Source organism: Pagrus pagrus, assembly GCF_965226575.1.
Source record: "Pagrus pagrus genome assembly, chromosome: 24".
In the NCBI taxonomy this organism is placed as follows: Eukaryota; Metazoa; Chordata; class Actinopteri; order Spariformes; family Sparidae; genus Pagrus; species Pagrus pagrus.
The window spans coordinates 13,932,610-13,960,048 of record NC_140206.1 but is presented as its reverse complement, the minus strand read 5'-3'; the positions used below and the strand labels follow the sequence as shown (position 1 = coordinate 13,960,048).

At 41.2% G+C, this 27,439-nt stretch overlaps 1 protein-coding gene across 1 annotated transcript in view; it reads right to left on the bottom strand.

The window, feature by feature from the left end:
- The window catches only part of LOC311253071 (FERM and PDZ domain-containing protein 4-like), a 93,035-nt gene that overhangs the window by 65,117 nt on the left and 479 nt on the right, over positions 1-27,439 (bottom strand). The window contains exons 2-13 of the mRNA XM_084346797.1: positions 26,275-26,357; positions 26,005-26,100; positions 25,617-25,711; positions 25,433-25,530; positions 25,037-25,165; positions 24,736-24,893; positions 23,535-23,693; positions 23,178-23,413; positions 22,959-23,048; positions 22,408-22,517; positions 22,097-22,196; positions 21,858-21,942 (exon numbers count right to left, since the gene is read on the bottom strand). Of these exons, the coding sequence (XP_084202923.1) occupies positions 21,858-21,942; positions 22,097-22,196; positions 22,408-22,517; positions 22,959-23,048; positions 23,178-23,413; positions 23,535-23,693; positions 24,736-24,893; positions 25,037-25,165; positions 25,433-25,530; positions 25,617-25,711; positions 26,005-26,100; positions 26,275-26,357 (1,439 nt within the window). The remainder of the gene's footprint in view (positions 1-21,857; positions 21,943-22,096; positions 22,197-22,407; positions 22,518-22,958; positions 23,049-23,177; positions 23,414-23,534; positions 23,694-24,735; positions 24,894-25,036; positions 25,166-25,432; positions 25,531-25,616; positions 25,712-26,004; positions 26,101-26,274; positions 26,358-27,439) is intronic.

The window sequence follows — 27,439 nt, the reverse complement described above, 5'->3', positions numbered from 1 at the left end:
TGACAACTGGTACTCATTAATCCACAGTAATAATATGTTTTTCCCCATAGGATAAGTAAGAATACAGTATAATCTCATTGTTTTTGGATATTACATGTCTGCTTTGGGTTCATCTCTAGTTCCAGACCAAATATTTCTTTCTATTTCAGATAGCACATTGGACCAATACCTTTGTAGCTAAACAGTATCACATCTGATATGTCAGTGTTCCCAACCATAAATATTTTAGATGTACCCCCACAACCCTGTCAGATTGACTCAGTCAAAACAACCAACCAACCAGTCATATCATATCAAGTTCTAAATATGTTAATTTGAATTCAGTTTCGAACTGGATGTTATTTAACAGATATTAACTTTATTATTGTTACAGTGATGATTTTTTATTAACTATTAATGTTTAGTTTCACACTTGTTCCAGCAATAACTATGTGTTTCAGTTTTTCCATTACTTATAGCTAATAGCTTCTCAAATACTTTTACTTCTCCTTTTCAACTGTTATACTTTATTTAAAGTTGAGGTTAGTTTTACTATAGTTAACTATTTAACCATGTAACCATGTTTTTTTGACTTTAAGGTGCAATATGTAAGATTTTTGTTGAAAACATTCAATTAAATCAGCAAACAGAATGTGAATCTATTATCATTTTGCAGACATTTAGCATGCTAACCAGCTAGCCCCATCCTGGTACAAATCTCCCGTGCTAGCGGTGTAAACACCAACACTCCCCTGGTTGTCTGAGCTCCCAGCCCGGACACCTAGCTGCACGGCTAACAGTCAGGTAACTTACTGTTAGACTGTTAACTAACACATTCTCAACATATGTGTTACTGGTTCAACATGTTAAATATATATATATATATAATATATACATTTTTTTAATTAAATCATGATTTCTATTTTTATATATAAACTGAGCTACTCCACAATTTGCCCATGTACCCCCTGGTTGGGAATCACTGCTAGGTTATAATGTCCTCTAACATCCGTTGGAATATAAATTTGTTTTGTCAGTCACATGATTTCAATGCTTCTGTGGGTTTATTTGTGGATTTTCACTCCAAATGACAAAGTTAGAGTAAACACACCATCCGGCTGCTGAATAGACAATATTAAAACAATTAAATCCCCTCCTGAGCTTCAATTACTCAGCATGTTAAGTGAAGCCAACTCCTGAACCTTACAGCCTGCCACACACATACACATACACAGATCGTTCATTTACTGAAAAGGCACAGTAGAGGAAGCGACATGCATATAATTTATGTGAAAGATAATAACATTTTATGAGACCCCACTACACACACACACACACACACACACACACACGGCCACACTTCCCAACAGCCAGCTAGCTAAACCCCCCTCAATCCATGATGTAATCTCCAAGTGTGTTCAGTAATTACAAGGTCCTGGATTCCTCTGCTGCTTGGAGCCACCTCAGCCTTATGTAACAGACGACTCACGTGCCGTCAATTCAGCGAGGAAGATTACAATATGGCTGCTTTAAAGCCTGCAGCAAGACAGTCCCACATTAAATCCATCAGCTTGATCGGACCAGCTATGATGACGAAGAAAAAAAAGATGGTGATGATAATGACCCTAAGGAGATCATCAGTCAGTCAGTCAGTCAGTCAGGTACAACACGTTGTATTGAACACATCAATTAACAATTATCTTTTTATTATTAAAGGGGCACTATGTGGTTTTGGAGAAGAAATTCAAACTCAGAATTATTAGTCTTTACAATATTAACAAGGCACTAAAACAAACTCGGAAATACTTTCCATAACTGAATATACAAGCGGTTCACTGTAAAATTGTGTTGACCTTTAAGATCAGTTTGTTTATTCAGTCATGAAAATAAACAGAGTTTGTTAATTAAGTTTGTTCTTTCTCTTTTGATTAAAATTTCTTCCCCCGAAACTACTACAGTGCACCTTTAAGGACCGACAATATGTGAGTGCCATTTTGCATCCCTTTCAGTCCAATTTGATCAGGGAAGCAAAATTGTAAAGTGGGGCCCCTTGTAATACAATACTCATAGAAATAGTTTAAAAAGCTATTATAAGAAGAGGGACACATAAATACACTAACTTCATAAATTATGTTTGTGCAATTATAATCACTGATGGAAAGTAACTAAGCACATGTTGTGTACTTAAGTATAATTACAATTACTTTATACTCCTACTTAACTACATTTCAGAGAGAAATATTCTACTTTTGACTCTTTTTGACTCTTTTGAAATTTAGTTACCAGTTACTTCAAAAAAAGTACTTTTATTTTTAAGATTGAACATAGAAACCTATGATCCAATGATATAAAATGTGAGGCATTATTCGCCTCCCCAATAGAAAAGGAATTGATAAATAAATAAGCTCCACCTTGACCAACAACATTAATCAAAGTACTGCTTACATATTAATACATCAACAGTAATGACCCAATAATATGATGTCAAACACTAATAGAGATGATTCTTCATACTCTATCAATACTTTTGCTTTTGATTTATTTTGTAATTTTGTTTTTCAATACTTTTACGTGCAGACAATTCATAATGTAGAACTTCCCTTGTAATGGTCTGGTGTGTTATTGTTGCTTTTAATTAAGTAAATGACTTCCATTCTTCTTCCACACTGATTATAACAACATTCTGATATCTTCTCTGTAGAGTGTGTCAACTTCTCCTAAAACTTTTGCTTGCATTTAGTTAACAATTCAATATTTAGCTCTGAATGACACTCAAAGTGACACCATTCGACACAATTCCGAGCAGCTTTTGGCGAACAACATAAAAAAACACATGCACTTAATCCACAAAACACATAATCCATGTGCGCTACATGTTTTAGATGAAAACAAAAACAGCAGTAAGGGAAGGCACCAAAGGACCAATCAACCAAAATGAGTCTTAAACAGTGCAACAGTATTGATAAAGAATCTGTGACACTGAGCAAGAGGCCCCCCGACAGGCTCCGAGAACCAGCAGCAACCTCCATGTAAACTTCTCAAAGAGCTTTATAAATAAAGCCCTTGCTAAAAAGCTTAAACACTCTGATTAGAAAATGTTAAAAGACGCGACAACAGCTGAAAATGCACCTTCAACTCAAAGAAATTCTACTTTCTGAATGAGTCCAGCGTGAAGATGACATGCGATCTGTGCAACGACCGCAGCAAGCAAACAACAAGAAGTGTCAGAGGACACCAGAACTTACTGGAAAGCGGTTAACATCCCCAGTTCGTCATCGTCGTCGCATGGCTCCATCCTGTCAGCCGGACCGGACCGATGCAGGAATGAACAGGTGGAGAGAGTGGGATGGACGCCCCGGCCCCACCACAGCCAAAAGGCTCAGAGCGTCGGAGAAAGAGCTCCTGTCCCGCTCCCTGAGTCCAACTCCTCCGCTAAAAAATCCACCTCTGAATCTCTTTAAAAAAAAATCCCCAAACTCAATTTTCTATGTGTGTGTGTGCATATGTGTATGTCTGAGTGTGTCCCTGTTTTTCTTTTTTTTTTCATTCCTAGCTTGGTGCCAAATGTTCCAGCTTAGCACCGCTGTGCAGCACCGCTGGTGATGGATTTAGCCGGGGCATCTGGGCCAGCGGGGATAAACTCCATTCACTCACACACACACACACACACACACACACACACACACACACACATACACACTCACACACATAAATGCACGGACACCGGCGCACACACATGCAATGCAGAGAGTGTCATGCAGTGTCAGATCACGGGGGGACAATGCTGGGAAAACCTCCCCCCGCACGGCATCATCAGAGAGAGGACAAGATGTGTGATATACAGTGTGTCCAGCACACACACTCACTGACACACACTCACACACAAACACACCCTTTCCCCACACACGGCTTGCAACACAGAGCGGATGGATCAATGCATGAACAGATGTGTGCCAACTTTAGAGCTGCTACTAAGCGCAGACATCAGCATCTGTACTTACAGCGAGCATGTGAGCGCGAGTGTGTGTGTATCTCAGACACAAAGATGTCTGAAGCGGCTCTTAAACCCTGATACCACACAGCGAGGATGTGTGTGTGTGTGAGACATATAGAAAAACATTCATTCTATATACGTGGGTACACTGTATGTGTGTGAACGCAGGAGAATCAATGATTGTGAAGTGATTCTCTGCAGTTGGAGCAGGCAGAGGTCAGCTGTGCCTGTGGGCATACAGCAGGCAGCGAGAGATTAACACAACAATAATGTATATACAATATGAGGAGGACGCACAATAGTGCCGTTGTCCTTGCTGACTCAGTAGAGGAGATAAACAAGAACTGGGAACAATAAAATCTGATTGTGTAGAGTGAGAAGGAGAATGTATTCACACACCATCGCATCAACTACCTTTGCCCTCCCTTTCCTCTCAGTGAAGAGGAGGAGAGCGTAAAATACATTAAATTACTTAAAGACAGGGTACGCTGTCTGGTCTGTGTGGGTGTGTGGGGCACCGGCCAATAACTGGCCAGTCAGAGGCAGAGTAGGAGGATGATCGCTGAGAATCTTCACTCCCTCTGCATTTCCATGCGGACATGTAAAAATCCAAGGGCATAGTTTATACAGACTTTAAAAAACTCAGAGTAAATTGTGATAGAGCCAAAGGAAAGGAGAAAGGGCTGTAGCCAAGATTTTAGAAATACTGCGGTCACCAGCGCACTCCCAAAGTCCTTCTTTTCATTATTTGTATTTTTATATTCTATTTATTCAGCCAACTGTTCCAATATATTTTCTAGCATGAAGGTCTAAATGGTATGAAGCTTACTGCTGTGCTCGAAGTTCAATCAATTCCCTTGACCTTGCTTGTTATCTACCTCCTTCTGCTCAGCCTATGATGATCAGTCGAGATGACAGCTGCCAATAGTCTAACCTGTAAACAAACAATGAACAATGCCCAAACACTTATTGATGGCTGGGTCTTTTTCTCTGACAGACAATAATTGTGTTAGACTGAAAGACATTGTATTCCATGAATTCTGATCATGAAGGTTGCATTATTTGCTCTGCAAGAGTACCTTGAAACCTGGCAAGATGGGTTTTCTTGATCGCATGATCTTGAGAATCCAGCTGGCTCACACGCAAAGGTGTATGTAGCTTTTAGCTTTTTGTCTGTTGACCTGTGGGCATTTGGTAGGTTCCATGGACACCAGAAAGTTCAGCCTTGGAGGTGTCGTTGGCCTCATTCAGTAAAACACCTGGGATAGCAAGCACTGCTTTGATAACCCGAGTGATAAACAGCACCTTCAAACTCACGCGCTTCATTTTATAACATCTATCTGGCTGCTGAAAAGTGTGGCTGTCTGCTTATCCTCCTGATTTATGGCTGCATGGTCTGATGTCCTCTACAGTCACCCTTTGTGGATGAGTACATCATTCTTTTGACAACTGAATTTGGCTTCTGTATATTGCAGTGTCAGTTTCTTTGTCTAACAAAATGCAAATGGACGTCCCACAGGATTATACAATGACGTGAATTATAGTCAAAGGAAATGAAGCGGTTTCAGCTGGCTTTTGAAGACATGACAGAACAGTTCTGGCAAGCGCTATTGTCGTGATTAATGAGAATTTTATTTAATATTCCATCAACTAACAAGTCAAATTATTATAGTCTATCTGCAATTATAATGCTTGCCCTGCACATTCCTCTTCATAGGAGGTCAGCTCCATTTGCTACCTCTGAGAGGCCACCTGGCACTGACTCTTGGCCAAGCAGCTATCTATAGCCATGTCTACAGGGACCTGCCTACTGATTGGTTGATGTCTGCGTGTCTAATTTTAAATACAGCATGATACAAAAATTAAGGTTAAACTCAAATATCTGCTGATGCAGTGTATTGCATTAATATGAGATCTCAGATCTCAACCAGCTAGTGTTCCACTGCAGATATGAAGGCTCCTCCCTGACCACTGCTACAGGGAAAACTGCAAATAAATCCTAATTCTTCCCTGATTTAACTCACTTATTCAGTCATGTGTTTCACAAATTAATTCTACATTTAAATAAATTACCTCACTCTGCTTCAAATGTTCAGATTTACAGTGAATATAAGGTTGCTGTGAAGGTGAATGTCAGGTAGTGGCAATGGTGAGTATGTAGGGATCAAATTTGGGATTAAGGAATGAAATTAAGCCTCTAGAATACAGGTGTATGTGTGCGTGTTTGTGTGTATACGTTTGTGTGCGTGCGCATGTTGTGCTGAAAAATGACTCCTGGCCAAATGACTGGACCTCGGTTGTGTCCATCTGGAGGCTTTGTAGACTTTATGTAACCCTGTTGGTTTACTGGGAAAAGCAAGCTAAAGAGTCTCCTAAGCAAAGGCAATTTATTTTTTTATCCACTTACTACCATGAGCTGTATTCTATGTAATATTTTGTGGGTTGTGAAGGGTTTGATAGGGAGTTGGGAGAGAAAAAAGGACGGTGAAATTAGGCGAGGAAAGGAGGAACAAATTAATGTAGAGGTGATTGGAGGGGGAAGGATCGTGATGATGGCTCATTGTGTAAAATAAAAGAAGATGGATTTCAAATTTAACGTGCGGGAATGTTGATTGACAAAATCAGATGTCATCACTGTGCAGAATAAAAGTAATGAGCTGTCGTCAATTCTCCTAATTTGTATCATTCACACCTTAGAGTGTCTCATCTGGTGGACTTGATGCAGCAGACGGCTCACACCTCAGTGCCAAAGGTCCTAACTGTTTCATTAAAAACAGAAGAGATTCATTCTCTCCTTAATCACACCCTCTCCAATTAGTCATATAATACACCGTGAATTGACTGACCCAACAGCCAGCTGACCAGTACAGAAAATCTCTGCTTCTCTTTTTCATACTGTCAACTGTCTGCGACTACGACATCTTTTCTCTACATCTAATTGCTGCTTAAAGGTCAGGATTTAGCCAAAAAGACAATATAGTAGTTTTTGATGAATCTTACATGTATTACCCCCAAAAAAACACTGTAATTAAATGTCAAGATGTCTGATTTTGATAGGCCGCAACTTTGTATTCCACACGCATCTTGCTATGCTCACAGATTCAACTGGTGGTCCGATGAGGACAACTAAAGGTCAAGATTTGAAATGCGACGCATCAGACAAAAGTGATTTAGTCATCGCTGCCAAAAAACAGATGCTTTCCTTATCTTATTACCTCTCATGTTTCATGCTTCCAGTCTGACCAATTCCGTATCTGTCTTTGAGCATCCAGTGGGAGCTAAATGTGATTTTAAAGCATCAAGACCTGCCATGTAATGTTATCTAGTGTGACGTGATCAAATAAGGCACGTTGATATCACTGTGTAACCATGTTACTGTGCACACATTGTAATGGTGTAACCTTAGACTAATTTAGAAAGGAGCCCACTGTCCCAAAGGACCGTCTCATAATTATAATAAGGTAGAAAGTCTTTAAAAGCTCAGCCTCCATTACTTGCTGACATCCTTTCATCACTGTCTCCACATGACTGGTAATGTTGCTGCCATTATTCATTGTAATGACAACAATAATGATTGTTGTGACACTTGGACATAATGATGTAATTTGAAGTGAAGTGATGAGCAATATCCAATCTCCTTGCAGCCCTGATTTGGTGTCAACTCACTGGCGTTTAGCAGACAGTCCTGATCTCTGTCTATCATTTGGGACTGGCCAGGTAGCGCACAGTGGGGTTTTAGATACTTTCAGCTGCCTGCTGTGGATAGAAACCAAGTTGATATGACTGACGAAGTTGCGGCGCTTTAAAACCAAAAAAATGGGCTGAGTTGGGTGATTATTCTCTGGGGTTTGTCACTACAGCAACAATTTCACGTGACACATCTCCAATATGGCGTCGGGGATGGAGAACATATGTATTTGTAACCCTCAAGACACCACAGGAGGACCGTGTCCATGCCTTGACATGACAAAGCCAAGTCTGATCCACGATGGGGCCACCATGGATCGGAATTGTTAAGGGATATCTAACAGAGGCCAGGTTGACGCCTTGAGATCTTGGTCCTTGGTCCATTCCTGAGCAGTTTGTGTTGTGTGTCAGGGCACCTTGTCCTGCTGGGGGGGCCAGTAACATCAGGGAGAGCTAGAGCCATGACGGCGGATTACTTGGTCTGCATGGTGTTTGGGTGGGTGCTTCATGTGAAGTGGCATCCACGTGAATGGCAGGACTGAAGGTCTCCGAAAGAACATTAGATTGTAACCTGTCAGTGGCTGATTGGTACTTTCCTATTACTGTAATTATTAGTCTGAGAGATGAGGACAGGAAGGAGAAATCAGCCACTGTCCATTCCATCCCAAAGTCAACTTGAAGTGTGAGCGAGGGTTAAGTGAAGGTCACATTTGTGGAAACGTGCATGAGTTTCAAGACTAATCAGACACCACAGATGAACCCCATTTCTCCTCCTTTTTGATGCAGCCGATGCAAACTCCTTCCTCTTAAAAAAAACCAAACAAACATAAAAACCCTGAAGCATTCAAATACTGATTTGGATGCTGATAACCATGGTAACAGGAAAAGCTTTGAAGCTTCAAAGCATTCGGGTCAGCCCTAATAAAAATATTTGCCAGTGCAGCTTTAAGTTCCAGTGGTGTTTTATAGGTTTGTTTGATTTCGTAAAACAGCTTATCATGACCGATACCAGAGAAGAAACTAAATTCCTGCCAAGATGGGGAAGACAACAATTCAACAACATAATTTTCAGTACCCACTATTAAGTTTCTCTACTGGTGGCGTAGCTCATTAAACACTTAATCAATCACATTTTAATGCCTCAAGTGAAACAGTGTGTGACAAGTGTTCGAATGGTTTCCCTGCGTCGATCTAAGCTGGGGAAGTAGAAGTGTATACACTGTATGTGGCTTTAGGCAGCAGCCACCCTACAGACTCACTGCAGAGCATCAAACCAAATCCTGACCTTAAATCCTCTCAAATTTGGTCAAAAAGCACAGGGCTTGAAAGAAGTAGAAAACACTGTTACTACAGTGAGATAAGTGGGAGGGCTCTGCTCAGAGTGCCTCCACCCAACTGTGAAAATGTCTGTCTGCCACACACAATGTGCTTGCCTGGAGAGATAGAAGCAACTTTCTCCAAAATTCTCCAGAACAACAAACCATCTTAACCCTCTGATCAGATGAAATGAGGCAATAAGTGTACTCAAACATGGAAACACACTTAAATTTCATTATCTGTGCTGTCCGCAATGAGTAGATAAAATTAAACAGATGCCGTGTTTTATGCTGAAAAGTCTGAACCACTGAAACAAGGAATCTAAAATTAATGAAAGAATTAAAAGCAAAGACACGAGAGAAGAAGAACATTGGCAAAAAAAATGAAAACACTGCTTAATTGTAGCAGTACGCTTATACAAAAAGCGCATCAGTACATCATATAGACACAGAGGATGAGATGTTATCTTATCTCATGACTCAGCGTGCCATCACGCTGCATCTCTCTACCCAACTGTATCCTAATCCTCAGGCTGCCACCAGCAGAGGGGCTGGCTCCAACAACAATAACCACAACTGCAGCAAAATTACTCTACGTTTGAGTCGGTGGGGGGTTGGGGTGACGAATGAAAAAGAAGCGTAGTCGAGCTGAGATACCAGATAGTGGAGGAGAAAACCGAAATGAGAAGAAAGAGGAATGATGAGAGTTGGAGAAAGCAGAGAATAAAGGGCAGAGGGCCCAAAAGAGTGATGATGGGGGTCAGGTGATTTACCAGCAAGGAGAAAGACGCTCAATCTCTTTATCTGCTCCGCCGCCCTTTCTTTACATCTCCAGCTCTCTCCCTCTGTGGTATGATCCTCTTCAGGCTGCCTTTCTCTTTTTCCCAACCTCACCCCCTCTCTTTTAGGTCTGGGGATATAATTTTTAGTTTTGTTCATAAATATACAGCACAACATGAGCAAAAACGGTAAGTCCCAGAATTTATGTTACAAAATGATAATTATGCAAATATTTATCTCATTATTCTCACGTGAGGCATCCAAATTTTTTTTCCAGATGATCCAATTACTGCTAAGCCTCCGTAAATGCATCATCCAATGGGGCTTAAGCGAACTGACCGCTGTAACCTTTTTAGACATTAAATACAGCAGAAGAGCCTTAACTGTTCCCCTGCACATTACTGAGTCAGACATCAGCACAAGGGGGAACAGAGAATAAGAGAAGATACTACTTTTTTCTTAACTGATTTCGGAGGTGTTGGTTAATCTAAGTGTATTTCTGCACATTAGAGAGCCAGGCTAGCTGTTTCCTCCTACTTCCAGCATCTTTCTGAAAATATTAAAGAATTTATTTATTCCATTTTGTTTTAGCTAAGTTGAAAATAAAAAAATTAAAATGTGTTTGTTTATGCTACAAAAAAGGATTATAAATACTGTACGGTATATCCTTAATATTAAACCAAGAACACTTGTATGTTACAAAATGTTACTACCATCAACAAGATTCCCGCTTAACTAACTGACATCTGCCATTTCTATTCAAATATTCCTTTTTACAGATTGAACACAAAGGCAGAGAAAAAAGCACAAAACACATTTATATTCCTCAGCTGGCTCTGGCATGCCCCTCAACCAAAGTTTAATCAGTGCCCGTGTAAAGATAGTGAAGACACCGCAGAGTTAAGGGTGATTTAAAGACATGGTGAGAGTGTCAGCCTGAGAGTGGGTCCAGACTTTTGTCTCTCTGTGGAAGGGTAATTATATATATATCGGGGCATGGTGGAGTGATGGAGCTGGGAAACAAAGGAAAAGAAAAAAAGGGAGGCTTGATGAACAACATGCTGGGTTTCCCTCTTGCCAGAGAGTATCTCTGAAGAATTCAAGGAGAGGTGATTTATGGTCTCTATCCAAACTAATGCAGGGCTTGTTTTATCCGCTCTCACAGTCCTACTACTGGGAATCAGACTCCCATTACCGAACCACTCATGATTAAAACCAGATGAAACAGATAATCATCACCACTGTGGGCTGAAAGCTAAGTCTCAGTGAGAACACTCGTGTGCTGTTGGTACAGATCTGCCCTCCTCTTCTCTCCCACCCTTTCTGGAGAGGTTGGAGTTATTTTTCCTGCTACTAAATTCTCAATAGGAAGGGGGAAAAGGACAAACATTGCCTTCACTGAACACAACTTTTTTTAATGATTCAGACACCATCAGCTTGTGGAGTACCATCACAAGCTCAAAAAACATGCAAAACCACATATTGATATTGGTGGGCTTAATGAAAACATATTGATCAGCCCTTGCATTTGCATCAAGGGGCTCATTATATTACATTGTTGTCTACATTAGTGTAATGCATGACATATAAATATATAATTATACAAAGATTCAATCCACTGATTTAATTTTGTTGAAAATGTAATAATAATAATTCTGCATTCGTAATCTATCACTGATTAAAAGATGCAGACGAGCTGAAGAGCATTACAGGTCAAACCAAGGTTGCATATTTACAACTGACTGCATCATGAAGAATGGCATGTTTAATGTTGCCTTGATTATATTTGAATCTAATACCCACAATCACTCATGCATTTTACCAAGAGGGAGTCACATGAGCGTGAAAGGAATGATGTCTTGTTCTCAAGGACACTGACATGCAGTCATTTTGACTTCCTTTTTGTCGCTCTCGCATCTGTTGGTTGGCCTGTCAGCCACTTAAGGAGCAAAAATATCATAACTACTGCTGAATGAATTACCTTGAAATATGGTATTTTCAGGGGTCCCCAGAGGATGGATCCGACTGACTTTGGTGATCTTCTAAATTTACATCCCTCACAACCATAATTAAATGTGCCCAATGGTGTTATCAGCAAGTCAAAATGTGCCTTAGCATTTATTAGATGGGTTAGCGCCAAGTTTGATGCAGACATTCATGATTGCCAGATGATGTATCCTAATGACATAAATGATCCTGACTTTTGGCACCGCCATCAAGACATTACCATCAGCCTCTTCTGCACTATGTGTTTTGTGCTAATAAGTGAATGTTAGCATCCTATAGGGCTGGGCGATATGGAAAAAAACTTATCATAATCATTTATTCATATCAGTCGATATCGATATATATGACGATATATATCATATCAATATTTCTGTCAAGCTTAAAGGTTCCTTTTTACTCCTCGTGAAATGTGAAGATATCATAAGGTTAATCGCCCAGCCCTAGCATCCTAACTAGGACGGTTCCATTTCCTGAGTTGAGACATTGTTCTTCACTGCATTCATGAGCTTTTAAGTCGTAACATAACATAACATGGATGCTACAAAGAGGATATACTGTATTTTCTGGCTCAGAACATGTTGATAGCTGTTTAAAGTTTTATAAAACAAAGCCATTTGGTCGCAGACTTGTTGCTGCACCAGTGCATTCCCTAAAACCACCATGATATTGCTTTACCTGACTTGCTATCAGGGTTTGCGCTAATAAATATCTTCTGTAACTGATCTAGTTCACTCTCTGTGGACGGTTAACAGTTACAGCCTAATACCACATTACAAATTACATGTGAGCAAATTGAAAACTTTCTAACCATCAACCTAACATTTGTTTTGGTTTGCAATGTTTCTGCATATTTGACGTCAAAGTCGCCAAGGCATGTAACAAAATGTTCTAGGATTTATCGAGTTATGTTCTCATTTGTCCGATTATTCTGACATCACATGAATGTCCTGTTAAACCAACTAAATATCAGCATGCTGACATCATATTATTATGTTAGTATGAATGCTCTAGCTATTACAATGATGTACTTACTCATCATTTCCAAGAAAAGATGTCTCCCTCCATGTAACCTCCCTGGTTTGCACTCCAGAAGACACCTTGGCTGAAGAAGACTTCTTCAGGTCCTGGTCCTCAAATGGTTTACAGCAACTGGGAGCCGTCAAAGGAGTCAAGACTTGGTCAGAGCTGATTGATGTGAGGTCAGTGCTACGGTCAAAAGATGTCCAAGAAGAATCAGAGGAGGCAGAGGAGACAGAGGGGCTGCTGTCAACCTCATGCTCTCGCAATCCATCTCCTAGGTCCATGGTGCAAGACTGAAGATGGAGAGAATGGGATGATGGTGGGGAAGAAACCACGGGATGAAGATGGGTGACAAAGAGAAAAAATGATGGAAAAGACTGTCTTGATGAAGCAAAAGGTCTGCAGTGGATGAAAAGAAGGGAGGCACTTCCAAATTAGATAAATTAATGGAAAGAGATTTGTCCGTGCTCTCCTATTGGCCAAAAGCTTCTCAGTCTCTTCTGTCTCAAAACATTACTGAGGAGAGTAAGGAGAGGAACGGAAAAGACGAAAGACTAATCACAGGAAACATTAGACAATAGAGATTGAGATATGGATGTAAGGGCAGCAAAGAAAACCACTCAGGGACTTATGAAGAAGCCAGACACAAAGACAGGAGAGTGGGACGGAAAGATAGGAACCAGCCCCTGCAGAGGGAAGAGGGTGAACAAAAACAAAAGAGGGGGAATCAGGTAAAAGGTGCGGGCAGGAGCACTTATGAGGAGATAGCTCACATCTCATTACATCCCATTTTTCCCCCCAACAATTGAATCATGCGGTAAGTGGATGGAGACGGTGCGGGACTGGAAATCGATTTGAGATGCATGGAGAAGCTTGAACTGGTGGCTTCTGTGGCTACATGATAGCGGCAGGCAAGAAAGAGCCGTCTTGGGTTGCAGCGATAAGCAGTTCATCGCAAGAAGTCTGAACCAATCCAAATACAATTAGGGCTCACCACTAAAACCCATTAGGACCCTGATATGGGGAGGCCAGGTTAGCCAGCCTCCCATAGGTACACTGTTAATAGACTAAGAGCATAGTTCTGTAGTCAGTAAAGATATAATATACAGGCATAAGAGAAGAGACGTTGCATGCCTCAAATTTACACCCAGGATCATTTTTACGTACCTTTTTTAGGGTATTCAAGCGTGCAGCTATAGAATAAGACATTTCCTGTACTTATGGTGTATAAAACAAACGGATATGATTGGATTAACAGTATCTACATGATTGCTTTTGAATAGACATTACACTAAAAGTTTCTGTTTTTCCCATCTATGCATCAACTACATAAAACGATAAAACTCTAATGAATATTTCCGAGCAGCAGCCCAATGACAAATGGAGGAAAATTATGTGATGATAAGATAAGATAAGATGGAATTGGCTTAATCACTGTTTGTTTTAGAGTTAGATGAGAAGATTGATGCCTCTCCAACCCATATGCATTGACTGTGAAGCTGGAGCCAGGACTAGCTAAACTTAGCTTAGCATACAGGGGGAAAGAGTTACCCTGGTACACTCCAAACCTCAAAAGCATACCCTGCAGCGCCTCTAAAGCTAATTCATTAACACACTGTATCTCATTTGTTTAATGCTTGCACAAACAGAAATGTAAAGACATAATTTGCAGTTACATTGCAGGGTTTATGTGCTGGAACTAAATTACACTGATTTATAAGTGGTGTATTGGTGGTGTCGCTAGCTGTTTCCCCATTTCCAGTCTTGATGCTAAGCTAATTGATTCCCTCGAGCTGCAAAGTTAATGGAGAGAAATGAGAATAGTATAGTCTTCTCTTCTAACGCGTGGCCATTAAGCAAAAAGGCTCATTTCCAGATCAGGTGTGAACCTACTGCGACGTCACCCGTTGGTTTGCGGACTATCATTTTGAAGCCTTAAGTTTGCATTATGGCCGTTGCTATCTTAAACAAGAGGTTGGAGCCGATGAAGACATCCCAATCATCTGATATCTCCGCAGCACTGTAGAAAGGTCTGGGCTGCACCAAGTCTCATTCTGGTATAGGTGTCTATCAGTTTAGGGTAGGGTAACTCTCCAATTTGATTGTTAAAGTACTAGCTTGGAGGGGTTGTTGTTGTTTTCCGTAGCAAGGGGGATTTTGAAATCAGTAACCAACATCCTGCCATTAGCCACCTATCATACCAACTGTCTGTGTCTGGTGAACCAGAGAACATGCTGTAGCAGCTTGTCAATCACATCAAGTAGCCACACCCTAACGCATACCCTGCTTTGTTATCTAATTTACTCTAAATGGGGGCATAACTTATTAAATGAATATCATGCTGTATTGAAGGAGACTTGAAACAAGCAATTGCGAGCATCAACCCATTAACACTGTTTACTGGGGTAATAAATCAAGTTAGAAGTAGGATCATTTTCTCATAAGCTTACATATAATCTGACTTCTTTTTTAAACCGGTGGAGTTGCCCCCCCTGCTGGCCATGAGAAACATACATGCAGGTTTTAGGCACTTCGGCATTGGCTTTATTTTTCAGTCCGGAAAGCTCCATCCATATTTTATACCAGATAGAGAGTGACAGAACTGAAGTATAACCATACAAGGGCCCAAAGGGAGCAGCATGCTCCAAATAAACCAGTGTTGTCCTACCATGCCTGAAGGCAAAAGTGTTTTACTTTGCCACCAAGGGATACTTACATCTTTAAGTGCATGTCTCACTCCCTCGTGCATCTCACTTTTGAAGGAGACAACACTGGATGTTGGAAGAGGGAATATTACATTATAGCAGGGCTTTTCAAAGAGCGGACGCCGGTCCACATCTCGACTGCAAATCAGCCCAGACCCATTTCACACCTTTTATCATCAAGACTTAAAGATGGGCTATGCTATGAAGCCCTATGTTTTATATTTCTAAATAAAATGTGCTAATGATCAATAAATTATAGTGACGTTGAATACACAGTGTCGCTGGAGATCATTAACAGCTTTCCTGTCAGCAGATTATTGTGTTTTCATGTGGCTTATTTCCCTGTCGATGATACTGTGGTGAGTTCACTGCTGGAGAGTATTGTGTGTTGTTGCCGCCGAGTTCATGCACGTTACACCAGAGAATTCGCTGTCAGCGTCTAAATCGCAGACACTGCATGTGTCTCATTTTCTCCAGTAGGCATACACAGCTTCTTCAACCCGAGTAAATGTAGTTGTAAGAATATGTCTGAGTCAGAAACAGAGTCCACAAAGCACCACATTTGTGCATACTTTTACAGTCTGTCCACTGCACCGACAGTTTGCATCGAAAGTCATTTAATACGAAACAATGTTGAGCGTCTCTGCCACGTTTTGGTGTCCATTTTCTCCATAGATTTACCTATGCTTCCTCCTCTGCTGTCTATGTTGGAGTTTGACACATAATGCATTCAGATGCATGTCCCTGATATCTACTGGCAAAGGATATGTGCACCAACAGGGATTTCATGGTGTGTTTGAGTGCACCTCATAAACCCTATAATACCTATATAGGCCATCTGTTACAACTTATCAATTTGTTTACAGCAAACTTAACCATATCCTTGTACAACAGGTCCCCAAGTAGCCAATACATATTTAAGTTGTTTTACAGCAGTATTTTTAAATTAATTACTAAAGATGTAAAAGATGTGACGTTAATGTTATTTTGTTATCGCCAATTTTTCCAGACCCCGAACATTAGAAACCGGACCTATGAAGTTTGAGAAGACTTGCATTAAAGGACGGTAAACCTATATCCTTCAGGTTCAGTCGACACCGACTAGGTATCAATGAAATATAACAACACTTTGGACACCAAACACAGTGGTGTTACAAGACAACCACTTCCAAAAGCATCTGAATTAGAAGATATTGAACTTTCATCTCGGCCAAAAACAAGTCCATATCTGCTTAGAAAAACAAGACACCATCCATCTTCAGCAGACGAGGGTAAATTAATTTGATCAAACTTTAACTTGTTCTTTAACGCTCGCCAGGGGAACAATGACCGTGTCACATCGCATCAATAGCAGCCCTGTCTTGCCAATTTAGCTTTTATTATGGCAATTTTTGTTTTAATCATCTCTGATTAAATGATGTCAAAGTAGTGTCAAGTTTTTATATACAAGTGCCACTTCAACGGGGGATTGCTTTTAAGCACTTCGAAGGAAGATAGAAGAGCCACGTTGACAAGGACTGCAGATTCAAAATGTCAAGCTGTGGCAACTGCTTTTTTTAGGGTCTAAGAAATAATCAGCTATAGTCCGGGGACATGGAAGGTCAAGGTAGCTGATAAAATTCTCCTGCCTGCTTTTAACTTTTAATAGGGGAGTACTTCGTGAGGTTTTTGGTGATTTGAATCCATTGGCCTGCTCCCAGCTGATTCATCTTACAGTGAAATGCACAAAGGCAGGAGAAGCTGCGGGAATGAATAGACATCAATCAAAGTGATACTTCACATTAGAAAAACTGAGTAAAGACATTCATGATTATGGTTCTTTGTGTACATTTGAGCAAGTTGATGAGCTTCAGAAAGTCTTTATTTAACAGGGCTAAAGAAAAGTGACATTCTTGAAAATGAACACAATAGAAAAGTCTAACAGGCTACGCAAACAGCCTCTGTACATAACACAGGAAACGGATACATCGTATTATATGTACAAGTGTGTGACAATACAATGATTTATATGATACTGTTTAGAGGGATGTATTTGTTCAAGTAACAGCTCAGATTCTTCATGTTTTAAGTCTGGAAAGGGCCTTGTCAATTATTTTTTATAACCAATTCAACAAACATATGAACAGAGTGACCCGCTGGTGTGCAAAGAAAAATAAATAACATTCTGATCAACAGGTGTTTGGTATTTACATTTTCACAATATCATGACAAGTAACTATAAAAGACTTCACTTTTGGTGCATTAACAAGTAATTTGCACATTTGTTTCTGTTTCTTAGAAAATGTATAGCAAATGGCATCAGTTGTTACGCTGTAAATCACATAAATGTATGCTAATCTTGTTTTTGCCACACTCAAGTGATTGTCTAATCTTTCTGATACAGAGACTCAAGTTTTATGTCTTTAGATCACCTGCTGATAAAGATTACCTTTCAATCGAGACGTTACGACACTGCTCTGTGTATGAATATAAAAGAGCAACATGTGGTTTACTCTCCGATATGTTGAACACAGCACATTTGCCATTGTGCATTATCCTTTTTGTTAGAAGATGGCAATAGTGAAAAGAACAGACAGAAAAAAAGCTGTTAGACATTTATCAGACATGCACAGGACAACATATAAAGCAACCAAAGAAATGAGTCAAATCTCTGATGGACTCCCAGTGAACTTTACACATCAAAACGTGTAAAATCCACAGGGAAAACAACATTTTTGATTGAAAGTTTGAAAGAGTCAGTAAATTAGAAATGCTCGGGGAAGGCAGCGAAGCATCTCCAGAAAACGGAGAAAGTCCTACTGTGTCATTAGAGCAATCACATCCGGAAGATGATCACTAGCGACGCTGCATGGGAGGCACATAAAGAGGGGCCAAGCTACCAAACAGACAAACCAAAGTCTCCAAAATAAGTTTATTGGGCAGGTAGAACAAGAAAATGGGGCTGTTCCATCTGTGTTTTCCCATTTCTTTTTCTTTGAATAGGCCGCAATATTTCCAAACTGTGGCTATGAGAAGCAACAAAGTCAAAGCGGGAGAAAAAGGGACCAGACAGCTTTGATTGTGTCTGCTTCCACATCTGAGTGGCTCAAAACCGTTTTGTTTTGGCCTCTTACATCTGAGAGGCTGGAGACTTTTCCAGCCTTAGCCTGGTCTTACAAAGTGTAGACCAAGTAACAAAAATGCCAATACCTGGCCTACAAACAGGTAGCGCATGCCAACACAAAGCACTTGACTTGCCGTGGAGCAGTACATTGAAGCAAAGCAGCGCATGGTGGCTTGACATGCAGGACAGTCCCACGAGCATGGGTGAGGGTTAGTGGCATGGAAGAAGCATCTGGTTCCACACGGCAACAGCAGGAAGAATAACTTTAGGCCAGAGGAGAAGAAGCAAGGTTGGTCCAGGGAAACAATACAGCTGTTACTTAGTCCTCTGTCCAGGAGCCCAGACAGGTCAGTCTAGACAAACTGAGGGGTAGGTCAGGGTAGGGACAAGCAAGGGAAGGAAACACAATAGCCGACGTTTCCTTCAATAAACCGGCCTCGGTTGTTTCATGCTGTAGTGGGCCTCCGACGCTGACACATATGCAGACTCAGGAAAAAAATCCTCGTGGAACTCTGCCATAAACCTAAGAGAGAGGGCGGGAAGGGGGCGGGAAGTGCAAGAGAGGGAAATCTGGTGAGATATTTTGATTCCGACAATGTTCAGCTGTCCTCTCTGTTCACATTAAATATTCAACATAAGCCGTTTGCCACATGACAAAACGGCACGGACCCGACTGGCTTACATGGAGAAAAAAAAAGAAGCAATGACAGGGAAGTATGTGAAATGATCATGTCCCAGTTCACATCGACGTCTTGTTTTCCTAGATATCCCTGGCTCATTCCACATAAATCCAAGCCCCCTTGACCTCTGCTGGGGGTATATGTGCCAGAGACAAAGCCCCCTCATCCATCTCTATACCACCACCAGAGAACCAATCGCTAGGAGAGAATGACAGAGAACATGAGAATGACCGACCAACAGTCAGAGAGGGAAAGAGTGAAAAATCCCCCTCCCCTCCCCACCCTCCCATCTAATCAGTAGCGGGGAAAACTAATCCGGAATCTTCTTAGTATCCGCTACTCGGCCAAATCCTCTAAATCTTGCCATCTCATCTTAGCTCCACCGGCCTTCCTAATCTCAATGCAAACAAATTATCCTCATCAGAGAATTTAAGAATGCTTTGACAACGAATAACAAAACAAGACAACCTTAATGGGACAATAAAGGAGACACGTGAGAGCCCCGCAGTGAATGAATCAAAGGTAAACACGATTTCTTTCAAGAAATTAAAGTTTATTCAAGCGTTATTCTTCACTGCAGCTACGAAATTGATTCAAAGAGGTTCATTGAAATGCACTGAACAGGTTTCCGTGGATATTTATTAATTGGAAAATAATTTTTCTGGCAGTTCGGTGCCAGAAATTCAGGCTTGTGCTAATCTTTATAGCTGTAAGATCAGTAATAACACAAGGCAAGCCGCTTTAGGCATACACATTGTAAATCAGCATAACGTGCACACACACACAACCCCACACTTAATCATAATCATTCTTGCGGAGAAAAGGAGAGTGAGAGATCAACAGTGGCCAAATCCCAGAATGCATTGCACTTCAGTCTCTGCGACATCAATCAGTTTTTTTTTTTTCCCGCTCGGCACAATCTGCCACGAGGCTGATTTCACAGTAAAAAAGGCATGAAGGCTTTCCCAAAAGATTTCAGTTTGTGTCCAGTGTCCTGTCGGGCCTCCAGTACTCAGAAAATATTAATTAGTCACCAAGAAAAAAAAAAGTCAGGTGTTTCCTGTATTGAATATCATAAATCCTGCCCTAACAATTTACAGTTCAGCATAGTAGAGCTATAGAGGAGGCTGACCCTGCAAAAGTAATTCACTTTTAAGGACTTCACTCGTCTTTGCATCCAAGTTACTGTCCGTGTCATTTAGCTGAATAATGTTCTATGGAAAGACACGCACCAGTGATTCGCAGTCTGCTGCAGCTGGAGTGAATTAAAAGACGTTCCGACCCTACTACTGATGACACTGCATTTGCACAGCGCTACTGTCCCGTTTTAGCAATCCTGTTTTAGAACCAATCGGTCTCTCAAAAAATCTGGAGAAGCATCACATATGTAGCTGAATGCTGTAATCCTTTCATAGCGCACACCACTCTGACATGAATGCCAGCTCGAGCTATTTTCAGAAGACCACCTCGTGATTTTATGGCACCAAATATTGAGCTCCGGTTTATTTATTTATATACATTTTCTTGCTTGAGTGGTAGGATGGGGGACTCGGGTTTGCCTCTGCGCCCGCTCCGTGCTGCGTTCAGGTGCTGCTCCACAGCACTGCTCGGTGGCAGGAGGCGGTAGCGCGTGTGTTTGATTAGAGAATGAGAGGACCTAAATCCCTCAGGTTTGGGACCGGCTGAACTGAAGATCGCTAGGGAGGATTTAAAGATTAGACTCCCGCGCTTGTGTAACGCCCACTCATCTCCCTCCCTCTAACACATGCTCTTTCTCACTCCATCTCTCCCTCCCCGCCACCCCCCTCCATGTTCTCATTTACTTACATTTCCTTTGCCTTTTTGTTTTGGTGCTTCTGGATTATTTTGGTGTATTGATATTTTCCCGACAATCACTATTTTTGTCTTTCGGTGAAAACTATTACTGTCCTCCTTCTTTAAATCTCTTGCTTTTGCTATGCTACTGTGAAGTGGGCTACCAAACACTTCACTACATCAGGGTACTGTACATGAGATATGAAATACATTTCTCAAGGTTGTTCTAGAGACTACCAGTAGCTTCCAGGTTTCCTCTCCAGTTATGAAATGTGAACTTCTTGCAGCTCAAAGCTGGCAGTTAATATTGAGCTTTAATGGTTTGCTAGGTCAAACCTTGGTTAATGAACCATGCAGGTTATTAGCAAGGTATATTTTAAATCGGAATGCTTCTTAGTTAATGTCCCGTTCATTAAATGCTCCACCTAAACTTTTAATGATTTATCCTCCGAGGAAATTATACATGATTTTACACAGCTTCTTTCCGTCTGACAGCACAATCCATTTTTCGAGAACGGGGTGAGATTTCAATATTATGCCTGAATGTTTCGGAGAAGAAGCTGTAAGCCTTCAGGCCTGAGTGAACCAAAGATTATTACTATCCCATCTGCACAGCCTGAAGAAACTTGAAACCTGTACTCTGTAAACCATTTAAATCAAATAGTTTCTGTCCCTCTCTTGCTTTCTAAAGCACTTACCTCTGAGACCTCTGATGCATGAAAAGGTAATAACACTGATGCAATTTATTTGAATTCAATTATTATGATTTACCTGAGAAAGAGTTCCAAATGCTTGACCAGGGCTCGCAGATTCCTCTCGGGGATCTGCATCTTTCCCAGGATCTCAGGAAGCTTCACTGAAAGGAAAGCAGGGCAGTGAGTGAGGAAATAGTCCCACAGAGGGACGGGAAACTGATGAGAATGTGAAATTTTCCTCTCCACTCCAATCCAACCACTTAAATCTTGTATGACATGTGAAGCAGTGAGAGAAAGATGATAGGGGACACCAACCAAAAAGCCGCAGGAGGTGCTGTGCTCCGTACAAGTAGGATGGTGGAGGAAGCTGGTCATTCAGAGGGTAGTTATCAGGAGTCAGCTTCCAACTGAGGACCTAAAGAATGAAGAAAAAAACATTTAATTGGGACTTTCACGTACAGTATATACCGTTTTGAATTGTCATGAACAGAACAACCACTATTTCAATTCACACATGTAGCTTTCTGTAATGACGGAGGCCATTTATAGTTCTATTCTAGTGTCCTTGAGCAAGACAGTGTTTCCCGTCCAGCTAACAGCACATTCATCTCACACAGTCCCATCACCTCGTTTAGCTCATTGTTTCTCCGGCTCTCTAGGCCATAGAAAGGCCCGCTTCGCTCTTTGCTTGGCGTCAAGGGCAAGGGGGAAGATGAGCCGCTGTGCACGGGGGTTTCTGGGTAAAGAGAAAGAACACGACATGTTTACAAATAAAGCCCTTGCTGTGTAGGTTAGCGCTGCTGGACCATGTCGACACAAAAAGTTTTGATGGCGTGAAGTCATTCTGAGGAGGAGGAGGAGGAGGAGGAGGGATGAATGTGAGAGGAAAGGAGTAGGAGAGCACCATCTACTGGGCCAAACTGGTAATTACAAAAAACAAAAAGATGCCACCACACTGAATGTTTCATGAAAGGCATCATTTTGATCTTGATGTGATTAGAACAATAGATTTGTCTCACTGTGTACATCTTGGCTTGACAAACACAGGTGCAACTAAATGACTGAAATACTTATTTGGATAAGATGAAAACATTGATTTTTCACATAATGAACAGAAAGAAGTCCAACTAGTTCACAGTTTTCAATAACAGCCCCCCAAAAAAGGGTGTCAACTTACTTCTGTCGAGGTTGAGGAAGAACTTGGGCTGGGCTGAGGTGTCGACCAATCGGCGCTTGAGCTGCGGGGACGCTGTGGCACTGCCTCCACCTGATTGGTACAATAATGTGTTTATAGCTTGCTAGTGTAGACTTTGTTACAATAGGCTTCACAAATAACTGATAAAACATACAATAATAAATAGTGCAATCTCTTTACATTAAACACACAACGGATTACCTCCACTGCTTCCTTCAGCTGGCCGGTCACCTCCAGATGTGTTCCTCGTGGAGCGCCTGAGTGACTGCGATTGGTATGAGATGCAGTCCATGTCAGGGTGGCGCCGGCGCTTCGGGGTGGGGGCTGGTGCAGTGGGTGTGGTGGCAGAGATGTCGCTCAGGGCTGGTTGGCTGTCTGTGGACTGGGGGGTGGGTGGGTTGTGCCCCAACGGGCTCGGGCTGCGCTCCCGTTGGGCACTTCAAACACAAATTGAGAGAAAAAGGCTTATAGTTTAATGGCAGAGCCCCGTAGTCAGATCACAGTCGAGCTGTGATTTCTAAAACAACACATAGACTTGATTTATTGTGGCACACTTACTTGCTGGAGCAGGGTGAGCTTTCATTGATGGCCAGAAAAACCCTGGAGGAGCTGACCTTTTTGAACTGAGCTTGCTCACAGGGGTAGAGGAGGATCATGGGTAAGGTGAAGTCAAATGTGATCCTCAGGCCATCGACCATCTCCTTACACAACTCCTCGCTTAAACAAAGGAAATTCAATTTTTATTTGATTTAATTTAGACATGGAACTATGAACCATTATAGAGGAATTACCAAAATATGAATCCTACTGAAACCCTGAAGGGCCAATGCATTCATAAATTTTTTTCCTCCGTTTTCCCGTGATAACGAGTTAATTTCATTTGTTTTCTCGAGATCTCGAGTTATTATCTCGAAATAACAACTGCCATTTTCCTGAGATAACGATATAATTTTCTCGAGATCTTGAGAAAACAAAACGATAGTGTATTATATTAAATCATTGCAGGAAACATCATTCAGTGTAGCAATGTCAGAGGAGCAGGAGCATATCGATCACCGTGTCACATATCTTTTCAATCAAGGCCTGACACAGGCTGAAATAGCATTATGCCTTGCTATTTGAGATTGCGCCACCGATATAGCTGAAGCCTTGCTAACCGTCTTTTTAGAGCACACTAATGTGTATATTATCTATACACATTAGTGTGCGTAATCTAAAAAGACGGTTAGCAAGGCTTCAGCTATATCGGTGGCGCAATCTCAGTGAGCCTGATGTCGTTGTGCACTACATAGCTGACCAGCTCGGGGTCCCGGACATCTCCATAATCTCAGGCCTATCATATCACAGTCATTATCTCGAGATCTCGAGATAACGAAACTCGGTTTTCCCGAGATAACGATATAATTAGTTCGAGATCTTGAGATAATGACTGTGATATGATAGGCCTGAGACTATGGAGACGCCCGGAACCTCGTAGCTGGTCAGCTTTTATCTCGGGAAAACAAAGTTTCATTATCTCGAGATCTCGAGAAAATTATCCCATTATCTCAGGAAAACAGCAGTTGTTATTTCGAGATAATAACTCGAGATCTCGAGAAAACAACTGAAATTAACCCGTTATCACAGGAAAATGGAGAAAATAAAATGTATGAATGCATGGCCCTTTAGGGCTTCCGTAGAATCCAACCAGAAAGGAAGACAAATTCTGTAATATTCAATTACTGCCTGAACTGCCTCTGTTTGGTGTGTGTAGACTAACCTCTTCTCCGGAGGGATTGGCTGTGGGCTGCTGCTCTGTGTGGTGTTCTGCTGGCGCCGGTACCTCTCATTGGCCATGAATGCTTTGTTGATGGCAAAGTGCTTGACGTAGGACTCTAAGATGTGCACCACATTCGTCTGACAGGGAACCATCACCAGCTTGGAGAGAAAAACATGGAAAATTTGAAGCACACACACACAATGAAAATACCTGATTTACAGTAAACTTGCATTTCCTTACCACAGATTTATCAAGTATCTGCAAAATATTGTTATCAGTGCTAAAGATCTGCTGCATGTACCTTCTTCCTCTTGTTGATGTAAAAGCAGTCATCCTCCAGCTTCTTCTTCAGAACATCTGGAATGTTGATGTCAACATGGACGATCTTCTCCTCACATTCCCTCTTAACATTAATGTCCGGTTCAACCCTCTGAAACAAACGCGATGTGAACGTTCAGGTACGTGCTATACAGAAACTAACAGGATGTGGTTTTCTATGGACAGAAGTCATGGCCATAAAACTAAAACAGCTTAATTGTACAAAACATTGGGTTACCAAAAGAGTTAAGGTCTAGAACATGTTTAACGGTTTACTACAATTCGATATTACAATGGAATGAAAGTGTTTTTATGTTAGCCCTCATTAGAAGTTAATCTATAAATGTCCTTGTCTGAGATGGAAACTGATCCACTTCACCATTTTGTTGATGTCCTCAGAGAAGGTGCTGTCCCCGCTATTTGAAGACTCAGGGTCAGAATCGTCGCCGTCACTGCTCTCTGAAGACGTAATCAAACCTACAGGCAGGAAGAATACAGAGGGATTAATTTGATTGCTGAGGGAGCCTGGGAGCGAGACACAAAGACGGAGAAAGATTTCTCACACGCGTCATCACTGTCGTCCTCCTTGGGGAGAGTCTTCAGAGAGGATTTAGTACCAGACTGACGACGGCGCCTCTTCGCCCATCCCTTTCTCTTCCTACCACCGGGGAAGAAAACAAAACACACGCTATCAGTTTCGTCTGAAGATAGCACAAACCATTAGAAAGGTTAAATTAAGGACCAGCCATAGAGTGCACTGGACTGATTTGAGCTACAGGTGTCATGTATGTTCATTGACAGTCTGAAATTGACAGACTTTACTATAATCAAGTAACAAACTGCATTTAGTGAGAGAGTTTTAAGTGTCACACATACAATAAAGCTCAAAATTATTATATATTTTGATGTTTTTACCTTTGTGACTGAAAAATTCACGTAATATGAACTTACATGCGACCCAGAGCTTTGCGAGCCAGTTTATGTTGTAATTTTCGATTTTCCTCAGTGTCCCTTAGGACATGATCCTCAGCAGCCCAACGATCCCAGCTGCCCAAACACACACACATTTAAAAAAAATAATAAAAATCACACACACCGGCATGGATTGACAGCTGTGTTCAATAGCTACTGTATCACACAAACTGATGAGATTTTGCTATGATAAACACTACAACGTGTATGGTGCTGTTAAGTAGGTAGGCGACAGCCAACTCAAGTTACCTCCTGTTCCAACCGTTGAAGTGAATCAGGTACTTTGGGATTCTTCTTCCATGTTCATCTGTACCTATCAAGACATCAAGGACCTGTAATGTGAAAGCACAATGAGCACATAAGTGAGCCGTATGTGGTTTGGAGGACAGTGATTCCACTCAAACACTACATTTGATCAAGCCAGAAGAGGTCAAATCAATGTATATTCAGTGAATCACTGCTTTAAGACTTTAATATGTGCATATTATAGTTTTGCTCCATTGTTTGCCATGTTGTCTGCTGCAGTTACTTGTTTTTTTTCTTTTAGCAAATCATGATTGTATAATGCCACAGTGGCTAATACGACGCAAGCTACGGGTAATTCACAGTTCATCTTGTACCTGGAAGCCTATAACTTCAAGAATATCAGAGGGCATGGGCTTTTAAATTCAGCTACACAATAATAAACAGCATTTCCCATCTTGCCTCCGATTCGTGAGCTATCTCACGCTAGCTCATGTTAGCTATGTTTCGCTGCAAACATGTTGAAAAGCACACCTTACTTTATACTTCTAGGTTGGTATTCTGCATTGTAGTAGGTTACTATAAAAACTCGAAGCTTATTACACTACTGCAACTCACAAACATTCAGTTGAACGACATTTAATGCTACCCGTTAGCTAACATTGGTTAGCAGACGTCAAGCTAGAGCGCGTTGATGTAAACAAGCCGCCTACTGGCGTTAGCTAGCTAGCTAGCCAAAACGACATTGCGCACTTCGCTAACAACAACATAATACACGAACTAAGGGTCACGTTAGGGCATTTTTGTCTGCTTTAAACAGATACACATTATCGTCTTAGCTCGCATAGAATGGCATTTAAGAGCTATACATAAATACTGTTAGCGAACTGATACGTTACAACGGTCAGTGGTGGCTAAGTTAGCAGGGCAGATGTATTGGTGCGTTTGTTTATTATTTATGTGTTGGCATTAAACTACTGTTCTTACTACTTCAGTGATCTATAAACCATGTAATGTTAACGTTAATTCTAAAATAACGTTACTGCACGCAGTGGCTATAGTCTGGGCTGAATGCCTCATCAAACAGCCTCCTTTACAATGAACTAACAGCTCCTAAATAACATACAGCTAGTTTTTCTTAACTATTTCAAATCATGCGCTTCAACAAGAG